Here is a 19,263-nt window from a genome sequence, read left to right on the forward strand (position 1 = left end):
TCGGGTGGTTTTACCTCCACTTCCTATAAAACCCCGGGTTTGCTTGGAATGAAGCGGCCTTGATTTCCGTAGAAATCACTTCTAGGTGAAGTGGTGCCTTGATATGCCCGTTTTTAACACACGCTTTTGTCGAATGCCTGCTGTTACATACAGCACTGATGTTACCTGTCTGTCATGGGTTTGGAGGGAAAGTTCCATCCTATGGGGAGTGGAAGGCGGGACATCAGGAGGAGGGGCTGTACTGTATAAATAGGTGATGCCTGTGTGGTGAAGAGGAGATGCTGAGACAGACTGTGAGACACTGGGTTGGGACGAAGCAGCAGCTGGGGAAGAAGAAGCTGTTGTGGGAGTCTGTGTGTCAGACAGGGTACTACTGTGTGTCAGAGTACCAACCTGATAGGTTCAGGGTCTGTGCTTCAAGTTAAGGGTTCTGTGTGAACCAAACTGTATGTATGTATGAGTGAAACTAAGCCACGTTACTTTATCTTATTCACCTGATTGTTTATTTTTCCCTGTGTGTATTTAAAATAAACCTTATTCTTTTTATTGTTTAAAAATCCATCCCTGGTCTGTGTGACTTCTTACAGGGAATGGTTGGTGGCAGCTTAGTGTAACTGTGTGACAGATCCCAGTAGGTCTGGGTTTGTCACATTGATTGGTGTCCAGCGTGTGGGATACGACTGGTCCAGTTGTCCAGTGGTCCAGCAAAGCCTTGGCAAGTGTGCCCAGAGCAAGGGGGGTCTAGTCAGGGACAGTCTGAGGCGCGTAGGTAATCTTCTAGGTGTACCTCACGGGGGGGGTGCACTAGTGGAAGAACGTGCCAACTGGGGAGACTTAGATTAAGGTGCTCTGAGGCAGCCTAGTTTTGGCGGGAAAAAGCTGAGGCAAAACTGCGTAGTAACAGTGAGCTAGCTTGCCAGCTGAGAGGCCCAGCAGAGGGGGGTAGGCTCTGACTCGATACTGTTGCAAGTTAGTGCTGAAGAACAGCAGCAATCTCTAGGGAGAGCTGGTTCTGAGGCAAGAGGAAAAAAGTGGTCGTTTTATTTTGAGGCTTGACTTTTTAAAGCAGCCTGTTCTGAGGGGGGATTATGCCCTTGACTCGAAGCCAAGTAGCAGACATGAGTGAAGTGAAAGACCCCCAGATTGACCAAGGTTCTGAGGATGAATTTGGCTCAGTGCAAGGTGACAGCACAGGAGAGCAGGACCCAGAACTCAGAAAATTGCTCATAGCCCAACAGCATGAACTGAGGATGAGGCAATTGGAAAAAGAAGAAAGATTAGAGAGAGAGAAAATTGCTCTGGAAAAAGAAAGAATGGCGTTTGAATTAAGAAAACTGGAAATGATGAACCAGAACAATAATAACAATAGGGATTCTGAGGGAGGCCAATTGTCTAAGGCTGACCTGAAGAAATTCCCTGTGTACCACAAGGGAGATTGTCCTGAAGTGTTCTTTTCCTTAGTGGAAAGAGCGTTTGTGGACTTCTCAGTGAGGGAAACTGAGAAGATGACCATCATGCGGTCTTTAATCAGTGGTAGCCTGGCTGAGGTTTATGCCGAGATGCCTGAGGAACTGATGAAAGATTTTGCAGAGTTTAAAAAACTGGTGTTTGCCAGACATGGGATAAATGCGGAGCAGCTGAGACAAAGATTCAGATCCCTCACCAAGAAACCAGAACAGACTTTTACCCAAGTGGGGGCCCAACTGGTGAGGCTGCTTGAGAAATGGCTATCGCAGGAGGGGACAGAGAACTTTCAACAGCTTAAAGATTTGATAGCGCTGGAACAGTTCTATTCAGTCCTGCATGGGGAATTGAAATTCCAGGTGAGGGAAAGGAAACCGAGGTCTGTGGCAGCAGCCGCAGAGATTGCAGATTTTATTTCCCAAATAAGAAAGCCCTTGGGTGAGGGGAAATCTGTAGGTAAACCCAAAGAAACCTACAGCAAGTACTCTCAGGGACCAGGGAAAAGCCAGCAAGGGGGAGGGGCCCATGGTGAAGGGAAGCCCTCAGAAATGAAACTAAGACCTCAGATTTTGGAGGGAAAACCAAAACAAGATGAGAGAGAATCAAAATACACCAGAAAATGTTATTTCTGTCAGGGAAAGGGTCATCTAATCTCAGAGTGTGAGAAATTAAGGCAGCTAAAAGGAATGGTGCCTCAGGAGTCAAGTGGGACCAAGCCAAAAGCTGTGTTCTGTGTCCAGAAAGAGCAAGGCTCAGTGTCACTGAGGGAGCCTGTTGCCATGGCTACTCAGTCTGGAACAGCTACCTCTGCTGATCAGGCTGAGGAAAATGGTCCTCTTGTGGAGGTAAAGCGCTGCTTGCTGGTGAAAACAGATTCTCAATTGTTTGAGACAGCCGGGGTGGACGTAGGAATACTTGACCGTCAGTATAGGGGGCTGCGGGACACTTGTTCCCAGGTAACCCTGTGCCATCCAGATATTATTCCTAGGGAGTTTATAATCCCAAATGAGAGCATGAAGGTGGCAGGGATTGAGGGGCAGGTAATCTCTCTGCCAGTAGCAGAGGTACCTGTCAACTTTCAAGGCTGGAGGGGAGATTGGCGGCTAGCGATTTCATCGACTCTGCCAGCAGCCGTGCTCGTGGGAAATGACCTGGCTGAACATGTGAAACGGGTGCTAGTGATTACACGCTCACAAGCCACCACAGGGACAGTTCAGGGGGGTAATGATGAGCCAGAGACGGAAGCAGAGGGGAGTTCAGAAGCTGTGGTGGAAACCTTAACCACAGACAGCAGATTTGGACAGGAGCAAAAGGCAGACGCCACTCTCCAAAAGTGTTTTGAACAGGTGACTGACGCCCAGCTAACACCTGAGACCCCAGTGAGATTTCTGGAGAAAAAGGGGATTTTATATAGAGAGACCCTGAGGAATATCTCAAAAGGGGGAGATGGGATCAGAAGTCAGCTGGTGGTACCTGAAAAGTATCGCCCCATGATCTTACAAAGGGGTCACTCTGACATGTTTGCTGCACACTTAGGAGTGAACAAAACACAGCAGAGAATCACACAGAATTTCTACTGGCCTGACATAGGGAAGCAGATCAGGGAGTTCTGTAAACAATGTGATGTGTGTCAAAGGCAGGGGAATAACCGCGACAGGACCAAAGCAAAGTTGTGCCCTTTGCCTGTGATTGACACTCCGTTCAAATGCATAGGGGTGGATATTGTGGGACCTTTGCCCAAGGCCACAAAGAGGGGGAACAGGTTCATTCTAACAATTGTGGACCATGCCACAAGGTATCCTGAAGCCATACCCTTGACTAACATTGAAACTAACACAGTGGCCGATGCTTTGGTGGGGTATATGTCCAGGATGGGATTTGCCTCAGAGATAATCACAGATTTGGGCGCATCGTTCACATCAAAGCTCATGAAACGCTTATGGCAGATCTGTGGAATTAAGCACAAGGAAACCACTGCCTATCATCCGGAAAGTAATGGGTTAACTGAGAAGTTCAATGGGACTCTAATGCGCATGATTAGGGCTTACTTGGCAGAGAATCCAAACAATTGGGACCAGAAGCTGCAATCCCTTTTGTTTGCGTATCGATCAGTGCCACAAGCCAGTACCGGGTTCAGTCCATTTGAACTTTTATTCGGGAGAAGGGTGAAAGGGCCCCTGGATTTGATCAAACAAAATTGGGAGCAGATCACCCAGGATGACCCACAAGACGTTGTGACATACATAGACACCTTGATGAATGACCTAAGGAGAAATCTAGAGCTGGCAGCAGAAAACCTGCAAGCGCAGAAGGTCAGACAGAAAACATGGTATGACCACAAAGCTAGAGAGAGGCACTTTGACCCAGGGGAGGAAGTGCTTTGGCTTAGGCCCTGCAGAGAGAACAAACTGCAGCTCAAATGGGCAGGACCATATAGGGTCATTTCCAAGATGTCAGACCTGAACTACCTTATAGAGCAGGAGGAGAACCAAGCAAGGAGGGTGGTTCATGTGAATGCCCTAAAACCCTACTACAGAGGGGAACAGAGGGTTTTATTCGCGATAAAAGCAGCTGAGAGTGAGGAAGCGGAATTACCCTTCTGGGAGGGTAGAGGGGAAGTAAAATACAACCCAGAGGAGGTAAAGATCAGTCCTGCACTCACCCAAGACCAGCAGCAAGAACTAAAAATGCTGCTTAGTAAATATCAACAGGTGTTTTCCAACAAGCCGGGGATAGTGAAGGGAGTGATGCATCGGATCCACACAGGGGATGCACCCCCGCAGGCAGTATCCCCATACCGAGTAACGGGACCCTATAGGGACAAGGTGCGGAAGGAGCTGGACGAGATGCTGAGGGAGAACATAATCGTCCCCTCTTCTAGTCCTTGGTCCTCTCCGATAGTCCTTGTGGACAAGCCTGATGGGAGCATTAGGTTTTGTGTCGATTACAGGAAATTAAACCGTGTAACCACTCCTGATGCCTACCCAATGCCCAGGCTAGACAACCTGATTGAAACCATAGGGGGTTGTCGGTTCATCTCATCATTGGACCTGGTAAAGGGATATTGGCAATTAAGAATTGATCCCAGGGATCAAGAAAAGACTGCCTTTTGCAGCCCTTTTGGTCTCTATGAGTTTCGAGTCCTGAGCTTTGGTCTCAGAAATGCACCAGCCACATTCCAAAGGCTGATGGACCAGACCTTGGCAGGGCTCAGTGACTTTACAGTGGCCTACATTGACGACATAGGGATCTTCAGTAATACCTGGGAAGATCACCTGATACACCTGGAGTTAGTGCTGCAGAGGTTAAGTGCAGCAGGGCTAACAGTAAAGGCCAGCAAGTGTCAGCTGGGTAGCCCAGAAATAAAATACTTGGGTCACATGGTAGGGGGAGGAGTGATAAAACCCCTGGAGGCCAAAATAGAAGCTGTTCGTGATTGGCCTAGACCCAACACCAAGAAAAAAGTCAAATCATTTCTTGGGTTGGTGGGCTACTACAGAAAGTTCATCCCGAGGTTTAGCGAGATTGCGGCTCCGCTGACCGATCTGACGAGGAAGACGGCTGATGACCGCATCCCGTGGACCAGCGACTGTGAGGCGGCGTTCCAGAGGTTGAAGGAGGCGTTAATCAACTATCCAGTCCTGCGGGCTCCAGACTTCGACCGGGAGTTCATCATCTACACCGATGCGTCTAACAGCGGGGTAGGAGCAGTTCTGTGCCAGGAGGATGAGAATGGTGACCAGCATCCAGTGTCCTACCTGAGTAGGAAACTTCAAAAAGGTGAGAGACATTTGGCAACCGTGGAGAAGGAGTGTTTGGCCATAGTCTACGCGATCCAGAAGGCCAAGCCTTACATCTGGGGAAGACATTTTGTTTTGTGCACTGACCATTCACCACTGCAATGGTTAAAGACAATGAAAACCCACAATAGCAAACTTATGAGGTGGGCTTTAAACCTACAGGACTATGACTTTGAAGTGAAGGTGGTCAGAGGGTCAGTGAACTGTGTTGCTGACGCCTTATCAAGAAGACCTGAAGATTGAAGACGGCGAAAGAACATGGACTATGTGTATATAATGATGACAAAAAGTAAAATGTACCTGGTTTTGAATTTGGTTTGTATGAATAAAGGTAAATTGATGTAATGTATATGGTAAATGTTTAAATGCATAATTGCTATGGTTAACTTAGAGTGTAAGGATAAGTAAGTATTATATGGTATGTATAACTGTTTTTGTGTATTTTATTCAGGTTGTTTTTTGGTGAAAAGCACCTTAGCTTTCCCCCTACAAAACAACTTATAAAGAGGGGAGGTGTTACATACAGCACTGATGTTACCTGTCTGTCATGGGTTTGGAGGGAAAGTTCCATCCTATGGGGAGTGGAAGGCGGGACATCAGAAGGAGGGGCTGTACTGTATATATATGTGATGCCTGTGTGGTGAGAGGGAGATGCTGAGAGACACTGGGATGTGACGAAGCAGCAGCTGGGAAGAAGAAGCTGTTGTGGGAGTCTGTGTGTCAGACAGGGTACTACTGTGTGTCAGAGTACCAACCTGATAGGTTCAGGGTCTGTGCTTCAAGTTAAGGGTTCTGTGTGAACCAAACTGTATGTATGTATGAGTGAAACTAAGCCACGTTACTTTATCTTATTCACCTGATTGTTTATTTTTCCCTGTGTGTATTTAAAATAAACCTTATTCTTTTTATTGTTTAAAAATCCATCCCTGGTCTGTGTGACTTCTTACAGGGAATGGTTGGTGGCAGCTTAGTGTAACTGTGTGACAGATCCCAGTAGGTCTGGGTTTGTCACACCTGCTTCCAAGAAAGTTTGTGCCGAATAAAAGGGCTTAGCCCGGCTATCAGAGGCGGCGAGAGGGTTTGGGTGCCACAGACTCTAGGCCCCGGCGGCAACCCCCTTCTCCCCCCCCCCCACAACCAGCCCCGCAACAGGTGTTCTGGAAAGGGACAAGTCGATTTTCCGACGGCCGGAAAACCGCAGATCCTTGTTTGAAGACATCAAGAAGTGGCCGGACATCAAGAAGTGGTCCGATTTTTAGAAATTCGAAATTGTACCCCCTTAAAATTAAAGCCAAATGGAGCGGGGGGGGGGGGAGAGACCTTACGATCCACTCTGTCAAGCCAGCTGGTTAAGCAGAAAAACTTGTAATGTCTGAAGCCCGTTTCCCTACACTTGAGACCAAGAGGAAAATACTCCCTTGGAATAAGATCTCGGCGGGGCTTTCTTGCCCGTAAGCGGCTGTAAGACTGCGGTTGAAGTCGTCTTAAAGCCGACTGCTTGGCCCCGGGGGTGCCCATTCCTTCGCCCTGCTCCGTGCTGGGAGAGAAAGAGGATCGGGCGAGTAGATGATTTTAAAGGATCCCTTTAACGGGGACTTTCCTGAAGACGACAGGCCCAGTCCGGAAAGTAAAGAGTTTTCTTGTCCTGGTGAATCTCCCATTTATTCTTCTGGCTCTATATTGTGCAGGAGAACTTCCCTGCGGATGGTGCCTGGCTCCCCTTAAGCTGACGTTTCTGAACAGGCCCGTGATCAGCTGGATCTCCCAGACAGGATTGTCTCAGTCAAAAGCAGAGAACAGAGAGGTATGCAAACATAGCTAACGTTTACTATTTATGTTTTGTTCCTGAAAACCGTGTCCGGGGCTCTTTACTTGAATATTTTGACACGGGATCTCACAAGAAGGTTGGAGTGGATTTCAGGACCATAGCCTATTGAACAAGTACAGTATACGGGAACGATTAGAAGGTTGATCATACACAGGAGTTGTTGTTCACGTCTAAATATGAAACCGCCACTTATCCTTCATTCCTTAATTGTAGGCCAAAGTTGATCAGATAAGCTTTTATGGGAAGGCGGTCTTCCTGTCCCTATACATTGAACATGCATCTCAAGTTAAGTTTCCCCCCCACCTCTCTCTCATTCTCCTGCCCCAGTTTCTAGAAATGTTCAACTTCAGACCCATCTGTTAAACGGGGGAGGGGGGGATGGATGGATGGATAAATAAATATATATATAAATAAATTAAATAAATAAATATCCGTTGATAAATCCAGAAAACTTTTAATGAAGATTCTTTATCTCCATTTTGGAGATCACTTCACAGTCTTTTAAAAGAGAGCGGCGGGAGGGGGAGCCATCTAAACACACTGCTTAAGGATAGCTCCTAAGGGTTTATATATCAGAGACAAAGAGTTAAATAATGGCTGGAATCCAGTCCAAAGCTGCAATAAGGAAAGCCCATTGAATCCCTGGAATTTATGACGAAGTTGACTAACCAAGTCTCCAACGATTTCAATGGGCTTACTTCAATGGCCACTTACTATTCGATTTCATTCAATGTGTGTAAAATGTTTCAAAGTAAGCAGACCCCATATTCGCCTCCCCCCAAAGCTGCTCTGATACAGTGGTGTTTTTTTGTTGTTTTTTTCAAATTTAGAGATGGACAAACCTCAGCATTCGGAGAGCTACCCTTGACAGAGAGCTGGTGAAATAAGATGTCGCTACTGTTTCAATTTCGGATACCCCAATTTCCGTCGGAGTAAACTCAAGGAGCTGCGGCTTAAGGAAGCCAGCGCCGTAGGTCTTGGCGACAAGACGGGTCGCCCGCTCTCTGGGGCTGCCTTAACTCTCCTGGGATCAATCCTGGTCGCCTTTGCCCACGGCCTGATTGCATCCTTAGCTACCGGGTTTACGGGGGGGGGGGATCGCCCTGCCTTACACCTTCTGTGGACGAGAGTCATTGCCCCCGCCACCCGTTATTCAGTTTATGTTTGTTTCGATTTATCCCCGCACTATCTTCTCCCTTTTAATAGCAAAAGAACAGCCCCGCAGACAACTGCCTCGCTGGGTCCACATCGAGAAGATAACTTGAATCGCCGCCGCCCCTTACTCCATCTCTCCTCGCCTGCATTCCACCGCTCTCTCCTCCTTTGCTCCGAGTAAATAGTAAAAGGCCTATTCAAGGCCCGTGGACCACACCGAAAGCCTTAATTAGGCTGATGAAATCCCGAGAAATGTATGGATTCGCTATAATCGAGGGTGTTCTCTCTCCCCACCCACCCCCGCCAACCCACCCCGCTCCTCTGGTGTCTATAGTCAAGGAATACGGGAGCAGCTGGGAGAATTGAAAAGCCCGTCAGGATGGGGTGAAGGAAGTCATGCGTGTAATTGAGTATATTTAACATAACTATTTTAATGATCGGTGATTAAAAGTGCACCCTCCTGAAAGTTGGAGACCTCCGCAATTTGTTCAGAATAACTCTGAGGAAGTTTATAAAGTTTGGAAGTTGCTTTCTCTCTCAATCTCTCTCTCTCTCTTTTTAATGGAAAAAAAATCCAGGGGAACAAAGTCCCTGAACGCCTCATATTTGACTAGAGGTTCCCAGAAACGGAAAACTTTTTCCCAGCTTTAATCGCGTTGGCTGGGGGGGGGGGTATACATTTGGGCCAAACTCCGTGCCCTGCTCCTCCTCCTCCTCCTCTCCATCTCGCCGCCGCCCCCCCCCCGTCCTCCAGTTGCCTCCCTGGACGTCAAATTTTAGACAGTAACGCTCCAGGCGGCCTGAACAGGCGACAGAAATAATTTTAAGAGGTCAGTTGAAGAAAAGGGCCAACCTACAGAAGAGACGTTTCTCTGAACAAGTGCAGAGCGCTTTCCCTTCTCCACAGCAGACCTACCACCAGCGTTCACAACTCAAAGGGATTGGATTGGGCCTTTTCCTTTAAAGCAACGAAGTTCGAAGATATCCAGGGGATATAACTAGCTCCTCCTCTAAGTACCTGGAGTTCTTCTGCTACATTTTCTTTTCTTCTTGTTGTGCTTACTCCTTTTTAAATCTTTTCTTCAGAGAGAAATACACTTGTTTGGTAATTGCGAACTTTACCTACACATGCACTGATAACAGGCAGCTCGGATTTCCCTTTTAAAAACTAGTCTATAAAGGTGGGAAGAGGGTCTTTAACATTTCTATTCTTATTTTAATTTTTTTTATTTGGCTAAGCAACAAGATACGCCAATGTGATGTTAGCTAACTTCTCATGCCCTAGAAATATGCAGGCTTTGGAGTTACACTAAATTCTTCATCAAAGACAAGTGAAAGGAGGTTCCCTCAAATAAGTCTTCTGAATCGGCTCAGACAGAAAAGGGCACAAACATTCAGCAAAATAACCCAGCTGCCCAGACATCTGGGAAGCGGCGGGGGGGGATTGCCCCCTCGTCTTAAATTGATTTATTTTAAAGTATGCAGGAAAATACATAGGCTGAAATCCAGTAGGAAGTTACAGCTGAAGCAGGTCTATTATACTAGTGATGATCTGGCCAGTCAACATCTGTGTAAATTCCATTGATTCAATGGACCTACTCCAGCTGCCACTTACTGCTGGGTTTCAAGTGCTGAGATGCAGTCACGTGAGCTGGATGGTAACATACCTCTATGCAGCTTTACTACCACCCCTCCAAAAAATTTGCAGGCACTCTTGTGCTTAGGGCGTTCGTTGGGAATGAAATAAAAGCGTTTTATGATATCCTTTCCCCTGTGCGCTAAATATATATATATATATGTCTTTCTAAATTTATTTTTAATCTCCCTTCCCTTCCTCTTTTCGCAGGTAGCTGCGAAAGGACCCCTCGCTCAATCGCATCAATAAAGAATTCTGTGCATTTCCTCCGCAATGCTTACATGATCTTACATCAACAAAAACGGAGCCGGCTTTTTAGCTCCTACCGTTATTTGTATGGGGCAAATAGGCATCTTTTCCTCAGAAACAGCTCACTCCGAAGTGATATTAATTAATCACTGTTGCGGGGGAGGGTGCTTTTCCCCAGTAGGATCACACAATTAGAAACGCATACGAAAGTGAATTTTCTTAATTATTTATATCAGATGGCGTCTGTCTGTGAGCGGGTGCGCGCTCATGCTGGCGTGTGCTTTGCCTGGGATGGTATCTCGCATTTTAAATGGGCTGCTTTCTTTTCTCCGGCTGGTCTTTTGGGAAATCGCGGGAGGAGGGGAGATTCTAACACACCCATCAGTCACTCAGCGTGGAAATAATAATATTTAGTGCATATTATCCTAACTTATTTGTGACAGGGCTTCTTGCAGAAGGGGAAGGAGGAGGCTGGGTTCCTTTCGCGGCGAATTGTGGAGGAATCTGACGCTTGGTGTCTGGAAGGGAGCAGGACGGGGCTGGAAGGGTTACCCTTCGCAAAAGCTGCGGCAGGAACTGCTTCCCAACCCAGTGAAACAGAAGCGCTCCTGTTTAAATGAATTAAAGCGCCAGTCATAAGCACGATGGGCTGGGAACGAAATTCTGTGGACACCGATGCAACTTTTCCCCAAAATAATCTGTTGCCGGGGGGGGGTGGGTTGCAGCTTCGCCGGATTTGAACCAGCGGTTTGACGTCAAGCTGCTGAGAGATTAAGCATGCAATCCTACGTGTCTCCTCAGAAGTAAGCCCCGTTGCGTTCAGAGGGACTTACTTTTCCGTAAGCAAGCACAGGATTGTGAGATCAATTGATTTCTCGTCTTCTGTTCAGTTTGAGCTGGAGGCAGCGCAAAATAAGGCTACGGTTGACCAACTTCTCACTTTCTCTTCCCCCATCCCAAACGGCCATGATGATCTAGAAACATAAGTAGTACCTGCAATGGCATTAGCCTAGAAGTAGGGGCCAAGGGATGGCGCCCAGATTTTACAAGATCACGCCTAGAAGAAAGGGACACTCTCAGGTGTAGAAAAGAAAAATGAAGGGAGAAAGACTGTGGGTGGCCGGGTGGGAGGCGGGGAACTGTCCAGAGATAATTTGTAGGTAAAATCTCCGCTGATAGGGCGCAATGTGAGTCAGCTTTCCAACGGTTTAGACCGGGCAGAATTCTGTTTGCTTAATGGAGTATGAGTAGGAACTGGGGTGCAAGCCCCATCTCCTTATTCGAACCCCTCAGATTCACGCACACACCTGGAAAGTGGAGTCAATCTGGTGACGCGCCTTCCCTGAACGCATCTTCTCCGATCCCTTTCCCTTGATGCGGAATCCCACACCGCCCTGGGCTGGACAAGTGAAATTGACAAACGGGTTGAGGCGCTGGGAAGAGAAAGCGGTGTTTTTGCTCAGGAGGTGAAATTGACAACCCCTTTTCTTTTTAGAGCCGGGCGGTGACATGACTTGGCCCCATCTTGAGAGGCTGGTCAGAAGAATTCGAAGCCTTGAGAGCGTATTTTTCTTCTGGCTATGCTGGCACTTAAATGATAATGGGCGGCAGCGGGGGGAGGAATTAAATCTTTCTTATGTGGTGGTGGGGAGATGATGGAGGATCGGGAGGGGGAGCGGAGAGAGGAAGACGGGAGGCGATTTATATCCTCTGGAAAGTAGGACGAGCCAGATGGTAATCGCGTCATTAACAAACAAACGTGGGATGGACGAGTGAAGTTTAAAATTGGGGAAGAGGTCCAGAGAACAAAGAAAGTTGCTGTTGATCAAATAGAGGGAAAGGGGGGGGGGAGAGATGGAGGAGGAGGAGGAGGGTCTTCCTCCTCGGAGAAGAGAGGTCTGCTTCTGCCTACAGCTGTGTAGTAAACGGGAGCCCCCTCTCTCCGCCCTTCCCCTCCCCGCTTCCCCTGTGGCGAGCCATAAAGAGCCAGAGATAAACTTTTTGCAATAGGCAAATGTGGCATTTATTTATGTGTAACCCTTTGTAGCCTCAAGTGTCCCCAATGGGACTTTAATTCAAATCCCCAGGTGGATCGGAGAGGATTGATTCGCCCGGGTTTATTTGGATGGAAACAAAGCGCCGCTTGAACAAGTCCGGACGGGGGCAAAAGAGTTCAGTGTTGATTTGGGGAAAGGGGGGGGGGGCGGTAAGCCGGCTCAAGAAGATCTGAAGGGGTGGGGCGCAGTTCCCCTTCGCGGGGAGAAAGGAGTGAGTGAGAGACCACGCCAGGCTTCCTGTTTATTTTTGCCTGATTTTATAGATTGCCCGTCCCCCGGTTTTGTTCCTCCGAACTTCAGGACCAGAGGCAGTTAACTGGTGGAGGTTCGTGCTTCCCCCCCCCCCCCCCACGATTTCAGTGGGATCTTTTCCCCCACTAGGAGTGCTGAGATCGCCGCCCTGCTCCTCCCTTGGCCACGGGTCCTTTCAGTTCCAAGGAATTTCAGGAAATCCGGAGACGGCGATCCAACGCAGGCGGGAGTGCGGGGCATAGGCTTACGTTTTGACAAGGTCTCTGGGTACCCGTGTCCCTTCGAAACCGATGGAAGTGGATTTCAAGTGAATGTGCACCGGTTCCTGCGGGATATAAATTACCGCGGGAAAACTTCACAATTGAGATTGATTGATTGATTGATTGATTGATTGATTGATTGATTGATTGATTGATTGATTGATTGATTGATTGATTGATTTATTTATTTATTTATTTATTTATTTATTTATTTATTTATTTATTTATTTATTTAAATCCGAATCTCCCCACCAGTGGAGCTTCCAGGTGAAATAGCCTGGCTCTGGGAACCCAAAGCACATTGGAACATCTGACGATTAATTGCCTAGATTTCGACTAAGTTACTGCTTAATAGGATGGATTCGAGGCTTAAACCCAAATACGACGCCCTTAATGGCTTTGGGGATCATGGTGTAGAATCACTCTGGTTAGACTCTGTGTCTAACACTACAAACTCCGAATTAGCCCCATTCTGAAATATGTGGCACATATTACGCTCCTGCCTTAGCCGCATTCATGGAAGTGGGAGGTATTAACAAAATGAATTTACATCCGAGCCTGACTCATTTGTGAATCGCACTGGTAACAGGAAATCACAAGATGTCTTGATTTTTATCTCATTACCTCACAGCAAAGGAAGGGCTGCCCGCGGTGATCGAGTTAAATGGGAAATTTTAACAGGCCAATGATTTAATTCTATTTAAATGTAGTCCCAACGGCACCAACTTGGCTTAACTACTAATGCTGTATTGTATCTGGCTTTTGGAACTGCTGATATGCCACTTGCCTTAAGATTTGGCCCAAGGTAGCAAGGCACGCCTTTATCAAGAGAAGAATCTCGGAAGTTCTGGTCCCTACCTAAATCGAAGGTGTTCAAAAGCTGGTGACTGTATCTGAGTCTACATCCCGGCACATGGATTCCAAAGGGCTTATGCAGCAGTTTTGATCCAAATTCTTGGGTTGTCATCTTGGGTCGGAAAAATCCCAATTACGAAATAAAGTCCCCCCGGCTCTCTTTTTTTCAACCAACCTAGTTTCTTGTTGTGGTAACGAAATGCGAGATCTTCCCCTATTCCCCAACACAATAAGATTGCGATTCAGGTTTACTGCTACAGATGAGTCTGACATTCCGGACAAACCATCACAAGGTTTATGAACCGCTCCTTAAACTTGCGCAGGCCGATCCTATGCATCTTTAGCGGGGAAGTCGTCCCGCTAATCTCAGTTGCAGATTTCACGCCCTGCTCTGCTCTCCTCACTTTGCAACCCGTTAAATGTATTTGTATGGAAATCAGTTCCATTTATAAGAGCGTAGGTTCCCACTCCATTTAAATGTGTTCAGGACGGGGCTAATCCTAGGCGATCCTTAGGGAAGAGGGGGAACAGGAGACGGTTTTACAGGCTTATATCAAGTTTCAGGCTAAGGCTGGTCTCTGCTTAAAGTTATGTCCATTGAAGCCTCAAACTAGCCTTAAGAACCAAGATTCCGAGGCCGGGGCGAGGAAGGAGGGGGTTGATGTCAGCTCTTCTTCTCAGTCTCCATAGGCGAAACTTTTCAGAGCCCCAAGGACTCACCCTTAAGGCCTTTTTCAAAGAGAAAGAAATGCAAAGGAGGGGGGAGGGGGAAGAGCGAGAGAACCAGCCTAGCGTTTCGTCACAGGCAATTGTAAAGGGGGTTCAAAGGGCCGATCAAACAAGTTGCAGGGTAATCTACATTAAAAGTCCGGATGGCGGTGTTATAGCGTGCACCTGCAGGGTGTTTGCTGGCCGAACCCCTCGCCGAGTTACAAATCACCAGGAGAAAAAAAAAGCCTCTTTGCTTCTCCAAAGAGTTGCCCCGGCTTCTTTCCCTTTGATGACTTTTATACATCTTGTTACTGATAAGAATTTTTTTCAAAATAAGAATTTAAATAACACCCCATCTCCCCACCTACTCCTACAAAGACTCTGGAGTAACCCGACAGCTCAGGTCTCCTGCAAAACGCATCTCAGGGCGCGTCGTCGAAAGAACCGATCCAGTAACTGCGGTGGGTTTCGTCCCTCATTCCGTTATAGGGGACGGTGTGGGGCGTAGGAGAGAGGCCACACTGGTTCCTGAGATGGATTCGGCCACCATTTACTCAAAAGTGGGACGGATGCTGCAAGTAGCTCCAGAGGAAGGCTTTGGAGGATTGTGACCTCCCCACCCCGTCAATTTCAAGATTTTCTTTTTAAAAAACAAAAAACACCATTTAGATGGTGGGAAGGTGCGTCCTTGGAGCAACCCAACTTAAAAGCAGAATTTTTAAAGGGTTTAATACCACAAGCGTTGGCTTCTGAAAAAAAAAGCTCTTGGTTTCTCCCCTAAGATGCACACAAGTGGGCCTCTTGATTTCTGTCTTGTTTTTAATCCTCTGTTATCTAAGGCTCAGTCTACCAACTGGAATAGAAATGGCCCTACTAAAATGAATGGCACTCTGCCAATGTAAAAACACCCTCTTTCTCGCTTTCTAAGCCCATCCACAAGCCACAGAAATAGTGAACAAAACCGCTGGTTGAAATGGAAGGTACCAGGAGGCAGTTTGGACCTTAAGAAGGAGCTGGTTCCAGTTCTACTAAAACCAGTCAGCTTGTCTCTCTTGAAGTGCTCTGTTAGACACACAGACCCTAAACGGTCGAAAATCAACCAGTTGCAATGAAATGTGGTACTGACCACATGAAGTACCAACTAATAAATTCTGACTTATGGCGACCCTTTCCAGAGTTTTCCAGGTAGAAAATACTCATAAGTGTTTACCTATTCCCTTCTTCTGGGGGCAGCTCTGGGGACTGTGCAGCTTGCCCAAGGCTTCACAGGCTGGCTCTACCTGTAGGAGGCACCGTGGGACTCGAGCTCCAAACCTTGGGCTCCGTAGCCAGAGACCCATCCATAAAGCAGCAGAGAAAGGGAACTCAGTGTAACGCAACCCTAACACCCCAGCTTCTCCAACAGGCAGAGAGTAACAGCTGTTACCCAACAGGGCTACTTCTGCAAGAAGCATTATACCCTTTCTCAGTCCAGTGTGCCTTATCTAGGACAGGAGGCACAGTGAGGAACCAAACTCCCAACCCATACCTAAGTCCCTGAACTATGTTGTTGTTTAGTTGTTAAGTCGTGTCCGACTCTTTGTGACCCCATGGACCAGAGCATGCCAGGCCTTTCTCTCTTCCACTGCCTCCCAGAGTTGGGTCAAATTCATGTTGGTCGCTTCGATGACCCTGTCCAACCATCTCGTCCTCTGTTGCCCCCTTCTCCTCTTGCCTTCACTCTTTCCCAACATCAGGGTCTTTTCCAGGGAGTCTTCTCTTCTCATGAGAAGAGAACTATACAACCAGCCAATGAAATATCTAGGATCTTGCAAAAAACAAACAAACAAAAAAAAACCCTTCTGGTCTTCTCCGCCATCTCCCACCCCCCACCTGGTATACCGTTGGTACCACGTGGCAATCAAGTGTGAAGGGAGATGTCCCAGTAAGATCATCGCACTGCAGTCTTCCTCCATCTCACATCTAATATTTTGAGGTACTGAGCCCCACTGAACTGAATGAGACTTATTCCCAAGTAGGTCTCATTCAGTTTAATGGGGCATATTTCTTACTAAATATATTTCAGGCTTGTGCTACAACCTAAGAGTCCCATTCACTTAGATCAGAGCCCGGTATTTTAGGCAAGTGTTCGCAGGGGTTAAAAAGTTCCGTTTTCATGGGATGTTAGCCTCTTTTTTTATTTTAATACCGTCTCGCTTTCAAACCCCAAAGCTAGTTTAATCTAGCTTGATGCAGACAAGTATCATTTCCCCACCCCCCCACTCCGACACAACTATACCACCGAAAGAAGAGACCCCCAGCTACTTGGTCCTTAAACGCACTTCTTCGGGCACTAAAGCCAATGGGCCTTGGTTGAAAGTCGAGTTTCAGCTTCTACCGCATAACAACCTAGGCTTATAGGCCCTGTGTCCTTCCCTCCCAAAATGACTGGCCTCTGAGCTACGGACAAGTCCTGCCTTATAAAGCCGAACTCCCCTTCTCCAACTCAGGATGATTCGCTTTTCTACAGTGTCGGTCAGGGACCCACTCACGCACCAACCGCCCGCCTCGCCTCGCCAGGGGTGATTCCCCAATACTCTTGTTTGCTACTGAAAGAACGAAAGAGGCTGATTGGCTTTTTCGGGGCTTGCTTTGGGAAGATGCCATCCGGGAAAAGAGGGAGACACCCCTCCCTCCCCCGACCCTGGGAAAAGTGCAACGGGAGAGCCTGGGCGCGGCGGAAGGCGCGAACGGAGGGGTCTCTCCTCTCGTCTCCGCCGGTTCCAGCTGTCCCCCCCCTCCCTGCAATCAGCAGCTCCCCACATGCCAAGATCTACATATATCTTTCCAGCGGAGCGATCAATCGGTAGGTGACTTTTCCCCGAAGCTGCCTCCGTCACCGGGGAGACCGAAGGAGCGCCGGGACGCGTCGGAACGTTTAAAAGTCCCCGCAAAAGATTTTCTCACAGCTGCGGGAGGCGCAAGTATGGAAATGAGCTCATTACGTGGAGGGAGGGGCTGCAGGAAGTACGCCCCCCCCCCGCCCGCTCTGCTTTCTCGCTCCTTGCCTTCACACCGCTCAGCTCCGGAATCTGGGTCCGTCTAAGCGCGAAGGCGGCACAAACAACAACTCGCCAAGAAGCTACCAACTGCAACTCTTCCTGGACAAATATGTCCGATTCAACGATTCTGTAGCGTTTTGTTCCAATCTGGCTGAGCGATCCTCTCTCTCTCTCTCTCTCTCTCTCTCTCTCTCTCTCTCTCTCTCTCTCTCTCTCACACACACACACACACACACACACACACACACACACACACACACACACACACACACACACACACACACACACACACACACACACACACACACCATCCCTCTCTCTCTGTCTTCTTCTGCAGCGCTGCAGCATTTGGGGCATGATTAACCCTTTCCTCGGCGGAAGAGTCGACGCCATCATTTAGACGCAAGTGGCTGCGGGGTGGGGGTGGGGGAGGAGAGAGAAACATGGTGAGAGAGGGAAACCCTCGCCTGTGCCCGCGAACTGTCAATGCAAAAAGCTGCTTACGATTTGCATAACTATTTCCAACGTTTGCCGCCTCCCTTGCCTTCACTGGAAGCCAGGCCCCTTGATTTCAGTGAAATTTCCTTGCGAATCCCTCCGTGTCTTCACTTTGACCCCTGTGGTCCTAAAGTCGACACTTCGCAAAAAAAAGGCCTCTCAAGGCAATAGAATCTGCTTCCAAAAATCGGCCGCTAAGTCGTTTGAAACACCACCCCCAATATATTATATATATGTCTGAACGGAAATATGTCTGTCTGTCTTTCTTTCCTTTTCCTGCAGAAAACTAGCGGCAAATGCAAGGGGTGGCGTGGAGCCCGAAGCGAGAATGGGACGGTCCCGCGTGTCGGGAACGATTCACCCGCCGCTCGTGCAACGTTTGAGAGAACGGCTGGGTTGGGCCACTTGCCTTTGACGAATTCAAACGGGAAACTTGGCAAACTCTTTCCGGGCTGAAACTTTAGGTCTGCCCGGAAGCCCGGGAGCAACCCGCTGAAGGAAATCCAATGGATTTGCTCGGTGGCGAGGGATTGTAGCCGGCGCTTCTGGCCGGCGCTTCAGCCCGGCTCTTTGCAGCCTTGGCGAAGGCGAGCGCTATACATCACCCTTTAATCTCCTACTGAGTGAACTGCGGAGCGCATCAAAGCGCGCATTGTTGAACGCTTGGGGGAGAACCAACAAGATGAGGCGGGGAATCGGCATTGTTCCCAGCGCTGGTTGGGGAAAAGTTTTCTAAATAAACTCCTTTCAGCACAGTGAGATTTAAAGCAGCGGCCGCGGATGGGAATCGGGGGAGGGGACCGGTAGGTGTCCTCGCCTTCCTTCCCCAGTTTCAGTCCTGCAGGCCCAACCATGCGCTGCGGGGTCCAAAACCTACCCAAGAAGGAAGCGCCAGAAAACCTCTTGAAGGTTTAGGGCAATTTCACGCAGCCCGCTTAGAATCGGGATACAACTGTAAGCACATTTTCAGGGCAAGTCAGCCCCTCCGATTTTAATGGGGTTTATTCCCACGCAAGTCTGTTCCGAGGCAAAGATGTGGGGATCCACGTTGATCTCACTCGTGTTAACCTCTGACGTGCATCCTGACGGCTAATTGTGACATATTGTACTATATGGGCCCTGCAATTCCAGGTTTATCTGGATTGTGGGATCTTGTTGTACAGGATCAGACCTGAGACATCCAGCTTAAGTGCGTTCCGGTTTGATTTTTCACAGATCCGCCGGCTCTGTCCGCGAAACACGAACTGCATTTGTGGCTGGGATATGTCCCCGAGGGGCACTTTTGCTCCTCCCCAACCCCCAAAGTAAACAAACCAACGAACTGCGACCCTGTTGCGTGGTGCATGCCACCTGGTGTAAATACCAAGGGTCATCCTATTGATGGCAAGCAGGCGGTTCGTTTTGTTTTTGGATTGACAACCCATTAGCATCTTGCACCTTGTTGTGAATGTGGTAAG

The 19,263-nt window shown here is 48.1% G+C and overlaps 2 protein-coding genes across 2 annotated transcripts in view; one reads left to right on the top strand and one right to left on the bottom strand.

Moving 5' to 3' along the window:
- The window catches only part of LOC144587767 (uncharacterized), a 570,285-nt gene that overhangs the window by 21,919 nt on the left and 529,103 nt on the right, over positions 1-19,263 (bottom strand). The gene's annotated exons all lie outside the window — the stretch shown is intronic.
- LOC144587929 (uncharacterized) lies at positions 140-6,276 on the top strand. The gene is made up of 2 exons (XM_078389626.1): positions 140-5,244; positions 5,427-6,276. Exons 1-2 carry the CDS (start codon positions 1,089-1,091, stop codon positions 5,432-5,434), a joined length of 4,164 nt encoding a protein of 1,387 aa, XP_078245752.1. The 5' UTR covers positions 140-1,088; the 3' UTR covers positions 5,435-6,276.

This window comes from Pogona vitticeps, chromosome 3, assembly GCF_051106095.1.
Source record: "Pogona vitticeps strain Pit_001003342236 chromosome 3, PviZW2.1, whole genome shotgun sequence".
NCBI lineage: Eukaryota > Metazoa > Chordata > Lepidosauria > Squamata > Agamidae > Pogona > Pogona vitticeps.

Excerpts from the sequence above, each read along its gene's own strand:
- LOC144587929 (XM_078389626.1), top strand. The coding sequence starts at position 1,089 with ATGCCCTTGACTCGAAGCCAAGTAGCAGACATGAGTGAAGTGAAAGAC.